We start from the raw sequence: 9,692 nt of genomic DNA, 5'->3' as shown, positions 1-9,692 counted from the left end.
ATTAAAATGCAACACAGATTCGAAGCATACGTAGCGTGAATCCTGACAATGTCCCTAATGCAGGTCAGTACATTTGGGCATCGTAAGGGCTGAGGTTTACATAGACCATGACAGCTACTGGGCTCATATACTATGCAAGAGGCTAATTTCCTAGCTTCGGTTGGATTTCCAAAAATCACACAGGTCTGGGACACTGTTTAATAAGGACTTTTGAAGTGTCTTTGTATTGAAACGGGGCTCTGGGAAATGGCTTTTCTTTTGTCTTCCTCCTCCTCCCCCTCTTTCTTCTTTTTCTTCTCATTTTCTCTTCTGTGTCTGTGGTCCCTCTCTGTGAATCTATCCATTTACTTTGACAGCCTTGGCTCATTTAAATCCTGGTTATTGGGGAAAAGATTAAGGTAAGTGACGAACACACCAGAAGTTCAGGCAGAATCCTTCCATCTCACTGATTAGAATGAAAATGCTGCCCGATTCCATGGCCACGCCTCCAACGATACCGCCAACTGCTTTGAAGAATAAAAAGTTAATAGATGTCAGAAAGGGCTTGAGGTTTTGACCAGCGCTTTTCAGCTTCGAGAGTCCCCCAAAGTCAGAGTCCGGGGAGGCCTGGCTTCACGTGGTATAAACATTATCACCTTGACAAGAAAGAGCTACTTTCTACATGGTAGATTGTAGGTCATCCTTAATTTTTTTTTACCTTTCAGTAGAGAGGGGGTCATTGACCTACATACAGAGCCATTTCATTCTCTTACTCTTGATGACAATGGTCTCCACACCTCGGGGCCCGGCTCTGCTCCGGCCCCTTTCAGCCGGCAATTCACCGTGGGTGCAGGACTTTCAAACCTTTGAGTCTCTGAGTTCCTGGGACTTAAAAAAAAATTGTCTGTGCTTCCTTCCAACCAGCAAGCTTCTGAATTCAGAATTCAACACACAAAAAGGGAGATTGGAGCTTTAATCTAGGAGCCTTTTGAAGAGATTTCCCCAGAAAGAAAAAAGTTCCAGTAAAGTTACTGCTCACCTTAGTAGCCGGCATGCCGGCCTCGCCCTATTTATTACCTGGTTCCTCTCCTTGACCCTAGTTCACATTCTGAGATGATTAAAATGAGGAAAGAATTAGCAGAGCGCCGATTCTTCTTCTCGCCTAACGCTGTCTTGAGTTAAGCCGAAGTGGGGTGGGCTTGCTTCCCCCACGAACAGACGAGTATGAAGAACACTTTTTCTGCCCCAGCTGTGTCAATTCAACTGAATGAAAAACCATTCATGAGCCGCTGTTGGGCCTGTGAAAGCAGCTATCCTGAGAGGAAAGGGGGGGATCATTGAAGAAAGTCATGGGGCAATTCTTTTCCAGTTCTGACCTGGCAGGCTGAGATCTGGGCAGAGAGGAAGGAAGTAGTGCTTTTCCTTCGCAAGAAAGTCAAGGGAGGAATAGGTCCAGGGGAAGGAGCTACTCAGAGTCCCCACCACAGCCGCAACCCAGCATCTCCCTGAGAGCAGGAAGTTTACCTGCCTGAGGCGCCAGGCTCACCGGATTGATAAATAACCCAAAAAGCAGGTCACAGAGATAAATAAGTAAATAAAAAAAATAGAAACAGAAAGAAAAAGCAGTTCACTCTTCCTCGTCCCAGGGGGGTGACTGAATTATTATTCGAGTAGAGGGGAGAAAACGTGGCCTGGTTCAGTGGGAGCCTGAGGCATCGTGTGGAATACTAAAGCACGAGGTGCAGAGAGGGGCTGTCCATTAGACGCTTTGATATTTGTGCTTCACATTCCTGAGCACCTGCAAGGGTCTTACTTGCTTACGCTCCTCCCAGCAGGCCAGCAAGGCGCGGTTATGCCCAGTTTACAGACTAGAAAACTGAGGTTCATGGAGGGCCCCTATTTTTTCAGTAAGGCGGTACACCATGAAAATAGTCAGAGCCAGACTCAAAAGCCCAGTGTCGTTGGAGAGATGAGTGCTGAAAGATGGCCTCTCCTTTGTGAATCTAACGTTTTCCTAAAGCTGTGTATAGTCAGGAAGTAGCTCTGCTCGGCCCCAATCACCGCCTCCCAAACACTGCCAATCACTGGCTTTGCCCCTTCGCTGCCCCTTCTTAGCATCTCAGGCAGATTGCTCAGCTTTCTGTTCACTTGCCAAGTCCCATTTGAACTCCCACCACTCAGGTCAGGAATTAAAAGAAGTATTCCAGGCCAAATCCAACCTTCACCCTCCGGGCGAAAGCCTCAGACAGGCCAGGAAACAGACAAATGGCCAATAAGCAAATGAGAAGGTGCTCCACATCATTAGTCATGAGAGAAATGCAAATTAAAACCACAAAGAAATATTCACTATTTCACACCTGTTAGCATGACCAAAGTCAGAAAGGATGACAACGGCCAACGCTGGCCCAGATGTGGAGCGCCTGGAGCCCTCCCACCTTGTTGCCGGCAATATACAATGATGCCATCACTTTGGAAGCCTGTTTGGCAGATTCTTTTAAAGTTAAATATACACCTACCAGCAATTTCACTTCTAGAGAAACATATGTCCATAGACTTATTCAAAAATGTTTTCCCATAGTAGCTTTATTCATTATAGCCAAAATGGAAATACCCAAATGTCCACCAATATCATTAGGAGAGTGAATGTTAAAATTGTGTATATCCATACAATTAAATATACCCAGAAATAAAAAATAATGGGTTACTCTTGTATGCAACTATATGGATGGGTGGATGTCAGACATTATGTTAAACGAAAGAGGCCAGGTAAAAAGAGTAGAAAGTTCTAAAAAAGACAAAACTAAACTAAACTACTGTGAGAGAAATCAGAACATGGTAGCCCAGTGGTTCTCAACCTTCCGGCCCTTTAAATAGAGTCCCTCATGTTGTGACCCAACCATAAAATTATTTTCGTTGTTACTTCATAACTGTAATGTTGCTACTGTTATGAATTGTAATGTAAATATCTGATATGAAGGGTGGTCTTAGGCGGCCCTTGTGAAAGGGTCATTCGACCGCCAAAGGGGTCGCGACCCACATGTTGAGAACCACTGTCAGGTAGCCTGTGGGGGGATGACTGACTGGTACCAAACGAGGAACTTCCTGGAGAGATGGAAATATGGCACCTCTTGATTGGGATGTTGGTTACAGAGGTGCATTGCTTTGTAGAAATTCACACAGTGTACTCTTAAGACCTATGCATGTATCTGTATGCAAATTATAGCGCCCTTAAAAATACATAAATACAAACACATCAAACTTTTCTCTGGTCCAAGTCAAAGCCTCCCCCCACTCTACCCCCACCACTATCACTTTTCCTGGCTCTTCTCCCCTCTGGCCCTGATGTTTCCAGTTTTCCTCTTGATCCACTGTATTGGGACCAGAGGAAGAAAAGGTCGCCCATTTCTGCTTCTAGAAGCTTCCAGAAAGTCAGGTGCTACTTCATGGGCAAGTAGGGCAAACGGTGGAGCTGACTTCTCAACATTTATTCCCTAAATCATTTTTCAGTTCACCAACATGCAGGGTTCCATTTACAATCTGGGGAGAATTTGCCCAAAATATCACTAGCCACAACCATCTGACACTTCAGGGGAAAAAAAAAATTAAATGGCAGCCACTGCCCCAGGACAACCTCCCCTCTTCACGTAAGGGTTAGTCCGCTCACAGCAGCCATTTCAGTTGTAAACATTAATGCTTGATCGTCTCAGAGCTCAGCTTCTGGTAGAGGGGGGAGTGGTTAAAGGGAGAGAGAAGAAGATACAGAAAGAAAGGAGTGGGTGACAGGTCCCCAGAGGAGAGGCTCTGCAGAAGGTCCAGGGAAATAAGGCAGAACTGCTGCTCCATCAAAGTCAGGGTGGTGGCTTCCATCCTTCATGAGGCGCCAGCTGGTGACTGCGCAGGAGGGAGCCTTCTTGCCACGGCTCCATTAGAAAACAGGCTGTGTCTTCCTCCCAAGTCTCTCCCCCCGTGTCCCCTGCCCCCACAGGCTGGCACCTGCCCAGCATCCAGACAGATGCTCTGCCCGCATCCACGACCCAGCCTTGGGGCTCCAGCGGCCCTGCCACAGGACAGTGTCTCCAGCCCGCCTGCCCTCAGGTCAACTCCGAGGGGGGGAGTAGCAGCCGTGATGATTGAACAAGACTGGTTCCCAACATCCGTCACTCTCCCTGGGCACGTGGTCTATGAGTGGGAGGGGTTCGGGCAGCAATCACATGAGGATAGAGCAGGGCAGCCCGCTGGTCCATGGACTCCAGCAACTGGGTGGAGCTGCTGCTCGGGAGAGATGCCTGTGAGACCTCACAAAGCGCTTTGGACGCTGTCCACTTCCCCCACACAGATGAAGCTACTTCTTTGAATCTTGGATTTAGCCTTATTTTCAATAGTTCTGTGTCACTGTTGTAAACTGCTCTCTCAGTGGATCTCTTGGTGGTGGCTGGACCAGGTTGTTGTCCAGTGGTAGCTGGGTTCCACCCCAAGAAGATTGCTAGCTGGAGGGTCACCGTCATCTCCCTACCCTTGAGGTCACTGATCAAACCGCAAAAACTGAATCCTCCCTGAAAACTGGGGAGAATGAAATCTGTCGGGCAGGGTTGCCAGCAGGACTGGGCAAGAAGTGACTGAATTATTTACTCTCCTGTAAATCTAAAAGAGATTTCCCAGAGCCCCTGCCCCACAGCACCAGGTCCAGTGTCTCTGCTGTCCTGTCAGCGAGTCTGTCCAGAAATTTGTGGAGGACTCAGAGTAGAAACACTTCTCCCTGCCTTGAAAGGCTGTTGTTGAATGGAGCACAGATGATGTTCTCGAATGAATGAATGGACGTTTAGACATGACATGGAAAATGCCTAGCACAGTGACTGGCTCATAGAAGATGCTTCACCAATAATATCAGTGGGAAGTGTCGGCGGGTGGCAGACAAAGCCATCGAGGCCTCTGCTATGCCATGTCCTGGCTATTTGACTTCATGTAAGTCTCTGGTCTTTCTCAATTTCCCCACCTGTAGATTCTACCTACAATGCAGATTTGTTGCAAGAACTAAAGATAACATTAAAAATAAATAAATAACAAGATCAAGTAGTAGGGAAGCAGTGAGCTCCCAGCTCAGGACCAGCATCTGAGGAATACCACTGGAATCGAACCTGGGACCCTTCATTTCACAGGCCGACGCTCTATCCACTGAGCCAAACCAGTCACGGCTGAGGAATACCACTTTGGAGGGCTTTGTGTGAATAGAGTGAGGGACGAAGGGAAGACAGATGAAGGAGCGCCCTCAGCAGGCTGTCTCATGGGATGCAGGGAGGCCTGGCAGACAGTGGGGAAGGGACAGGGAAGAGGGGGACAGTAGGAAAGCCCAGGTCAGGGCATTCACATGGGCCTTCTGCACTAGTAGGTGGCAGGGAAGCCGGTGCTTCGGGAAGATGCTGGACGGTGGATGGGAGCAGTGTGTGGGATGTGAGCTAGAGTCCACCTCACCCTTCAGAAATAAGTTAAAATGGCATTAAATTCAACAGCCCTTGATGGGCTCATCCCTATTAACTCCTGCCTTTGGCCCAAGCTACTACTTATGTGTACTGTCAACCTCGTGCCCCTGAAACAGCCTGTCATCTCGGTCATTATCAAAGATGAGGAGGAGGAATTGTTCTGACGTCCTCAGATGGGAACCTACCCTTGGCTTCTGACCGTGACTGTCCTACAGTGGCTCCAGGCCACCCTGGCTTGCCTGTCCATCAGGGTAGCAGGAAATCTAACAAAATCTCCCCTAGGAGGACAGGGCTCGGGCGCAGCTGGGGCACCCGCAGTCCTGCATGGGCCTGGGTGGTGTTTCCCCGCTGGGCCACTTCTCCCACTGCGGACACGGACACATACAAGGTCAGGTCCAGGAGTCTCGAGACGGCTACTGCCTCCCTGTTTATCACTGAGTACCTGCCACCCACCCCTGCCCTCTCCTCTAGGCTCGCCTTCTCATGGGCACTGCTGTACAGCCTTTCTGAAACCGCTGCTTACGCCTGGGCAGATCAATGGAACATTTGAGAGCATTCCGGGCCCCTGGAAAGCTAAGCTAACATCCTCAGAATCCATGTGCTGTGGCTGTGGCTGGTGGGGGATGGTTTTGTTATTCGTAACCTCTGTCGTGCCTCTTTCAAACTATAACTCTGATTCCTTTTGGAAAATGTGAAAATACAGGCAGGCAAACAGGCAATAAAAGCACCCATCAGCCAGAGGTAAACACACGCTGGCCCGTATATTTCTAGGCTTGCTGTCTATGCGTATACATATCTGGTGTGGTTTTTAATAGGACTGTTCAGTGCTGCTTGGTAGCCTGATCTTTTCACATAACTATTGCAAATAGCTTTCCGTGTCATTAAACAGGCTCCCACACCTTCGCCTTTAATGACTGCCCAGTGTGTGCCAGCAGAGGTGTGCCCCAGTCAATTGGTTGTGTTGTTTTTTCTCGTGCCTGTGGTCTGCAACTCACATCATTAACTGCTGGAAGAAAGTGCCAAGGTTTCGCCAATTAGAGGCTCTTCATTAAAAATGGAACAGGCATCCGAAGCCCTCCAGGGGGTGGGCCACTGTCCTTGCTCTTCTGAAAGGTATCCCCGTTGTAAACTGCAACCTGGTCCATCAGCCAGACAGGCGGTGGGTGTGGAATAGAGGACCACTTGTATTTCCCTATGGCTGTCTCTGGAGAAGGCGGGGCTGCTTTAAAAAAAAAAAAAGGCAGAAGCAAATGTTTTGTAATTGTTTTCGAGCGCGCGCGGGCTCAGTGGCAAGAATGAGACGGAAGCCTTGATTTGTAACCGCCTGCTGCACTGTTTGAAATGCCTCCCCGAGAGGCAAGGAGGAAGCCAGTCTGAAGTACTCCGGTGCTGAAATCTGCATCCTCTCTTAGCTGGTTATTGTCCCAAAGGACATTTCACATCAAATTGTACTTGTTTATAAAGATCTTCCACCCAACACAGACCACTTCTCAAGACACTGCTGATATGCAAGTTAAAGATATGCAAAGAGAGAATGAAAGCCACTGCGCGTCCCTGGGTAGAAATATAAGCAGATTTAACGGCAGCCGCTGGCAGCTGGAAACCCTCCATGGACGGTCGTGTTCAGAGCTCAGGGAGGCAAGTAACAGGAAAGCCAGCAGTAACTGGTACTCATTAAGGAAATGCATTTGTTCGAGCTTTTCGGGAGGACCGAGAGCGGGCTGCCCTGCGCTGGGCACCACGAAGCAGAGGTAAATAGCCCCCCACTGACACACTCGGGGAGCTAACGGTCTAAGAACATTTGAAACACGGTACCACCGGCGCTGCGCCCAGGCACTCATGTACAGGGCATATGACAACACAGCGTCGTGACCCTCTGCTGGTGGCACTAGGGTGGCAGGAGCCCAAGAGGCAGAGGGCGTAGAGACAGAACTGTGTCCGCCTTCCTGGGACACACAGGCACGGGGGCATGAGCTGCCAGGATGCATCTGAGCACCTGATCAGACAGAGGTGAAGCAAAGGATGGAGCCTGAGGAAATGAGACCGGTGAGGCCCGCAGGAGCTGGGCTCTCGGCGTCCCGCGTCCTGGGGACAGGGACCAGGCTCTCTCCAGCAGGCACATGTCATCTGATTCCCACAGGAAAGGCTCTTTCCAGCTGGTATGGAGCTTGTGAGATTGGAGCAGAGGACAAATTAGGAGACTGTCATTACCATTCAGGCAAGAAATGACGTGGGTGTCCACAAAGCACAGTGACCATGGAAAGGAAGGAAGAAGCCGTGATTATAGGTGATGCGGTCAACAGGGCCGGTGGCCAACTGAAGGGTGGGGGGAGGTAGGACAGAGAAAAGGCAAAGGAAAAGACCCCCAGGAAGCAGAAGAGGACGGCACCTGGGGCAAGGTGACCGAGAGGGCCTCCCCTCCCTGAAGGGTGGAGAAGGTGGGAACAGTCGCTGCGGGAGGTCGCGGAGACGGGAAAGGAGCCGCAGCACCGCTGGAGGATGGCGGTGACGGCTGCGGTGCTGCTGTGGGCGGGATGAGGAGCTGGCCTTCAGCACTGGACGTTGTGAACCGAAGGCCCCCCGAGGCCCACCTGAGACCGGAGGCCAGTCCACAAGTGGTGTTTTCCCAGCAGCACTCAGCGGCCAAAGGGGAGGAGAGGGTGGATGACACATGGGTTCCAGGTTGGATTTGGCTGTCTGGCATGGGGACAGCCATGTCCCCTGTTCAAGGGAACCTAGGATGGCAAGAAGACAGTGTCTGGAGTGCTGCCCAGAGAAGGAACGAAGGCAGGAAGAGCTGAGAGCGAGGGGTCAAGGACTCAAATCTCAATAGAGCAGAGATGAGAAGGGCACCAACAGGCGTGGGTGACAACAGGGACCAGAGGCTGTGGTCTGCAGGTGGCATGCTGAGGCGTCAGCCTCCAGAGGGGAAGCAAACACAGAGATGGCCATGCCAGGAGCTGACCCGGAGGCAGGTCACTGCAGTGGGCTGGTGTTTTGGCAGTGCCCACAAAGGACAAGGGCCAGCAGGATGGAGGAGGGGCTGTGTGACTGTCCTCCCACATTCCGGCTGGGGAGGGCTGTTTCCCACCAGTGTCTGGGGCCCTGAGGCCCAGCAGCCTGGTCAGCAGCCTGCGTCTGAGCTAAGGTTGAGGGGTTTAGTTCTCCCAGGTGTGGATGGCCCCGAGGAAGCTGCCATCCTGGGAGAGGCCTTAGTGCCTGGAGGAGGGGGCAGTCTTGGGTTCCAGTTGGTGAACCTAGAGGCAGCAGAAGGTGCCCACCTCTGGGGGAGACCCCTGTCTCCCAAGGGAGCTATAGGCCCAGGAGGCCAGTGGGAAATCCAGGAACAGCTAAAATCCATTCTGTTCAGCAGAGCCTGGTTGAAACAAAGGCCATCCCACAGTCAGGCATGGCGGTGTGTTCACTATGCGTCCAGCCCTGGGGACACCCCAATGCCAGTCTTTGTCAGTGCTGGAGGGCTGGAAGGAGTCCTCCAATGGGAGCAAGGCAAGCCCTGCCTCACCCTGTCCGCTTGTCACCGAAGCTGAGCAGGTTTCAGAAGAGGTACATGGTGGCTGAGAAAGAACCTGACAGTCTAAGGGACGCTCCTTAGAACCGTGACTGTCAGGCCCTCAATTGTCACGTGTGACAAAGAGCCCAGGTAAATAGTACCTCAGCACTGTCATCTGAACCACATCACCTCCCACGGTAGCACCAGGCAGTTATGAGTTACTCCTAAGTCTTACACTCTGCTATAGACTCAGGAAGTCTCCTAGCCATGCCCACCATTCAGTAAGCGGTGGGCCTGGTGTTCTCCGTGTTTTGCCATATCTCTTGTTATATATATTTATTTGATTTCAGAGAGAAAGAGATACAAACATCAATGATGAGAGAGAATCATTGATTGGCTGCCTCTTGCACATTGGGAATGAGCCCACAATCCGGGCATGTGCCCTGACCTGGAATGGAACTGTGATCTCCTGGTTCCTAAGTCCAGGCTCAACCGCTGAGCCACGTGAGACTGGCTTTTTTTTATTTTTAGTTTTAGTTTTCCTAGCTCAGTTTATACTCCCGCAGCCTGCGCACAGATCTGAACTTACGTCCTTTCTCTGCGGCTATCCTTCCTCTTCAGGGAGCCCTCTGACCCCTGCGGTGTCCGAAGTCCCCAAAACAGCAGCCAGGGTGTGGCGGGTCCCGTGGCAGGGTGTGGGGGTCGGGCGTCCGGCCCTGCCCACT

General features: G+C 50.8%; 1 protein-coding gene across 1 annotated transcript in view; it reads left to right on the top strand.

Annotated features, from left to right (window-relative positions):
- ASB18 (ankyrin repeat and SOCS box containing 18) overlaps positions 1–9,692 on the top strand; it is a 43,841-nt gene that overhangs the window by 22,946 nt on the left and 11,203 nt on the right. Inside the window, exon 3 of the mRNA XM_006760666.2 lies at positions 8,414–8,431. Within this exon, the coding sequence (XP_006760729.1) occupies positions 8,414–8,431 (18 nt within the window). The remainder of the gene's footprint in view (positions 1–8,413; positions 8,432–9,692) is intronic.

The sequence above is a fragment of the Myotis davidii genome, unplaced genomic scaffold (genome assembly GCF_000327345.1).
Source record: "Myotis davidii unplaced genomic scaffold, ASM32734v1 scaffold370, whole genome shotgun sequence".
NCBI classification, from domain to species: domain Eukaryota; kingdom Metazoa; phylum Chordata; class Mammalia; order Chiroptera; family Vespertilionidae; genus Myotis; species Myotis davidii.
Note: the sequence above shows the minus strand (reverse complement) of the source record. Positions and strands in the feature narration are given on the sequence as shown.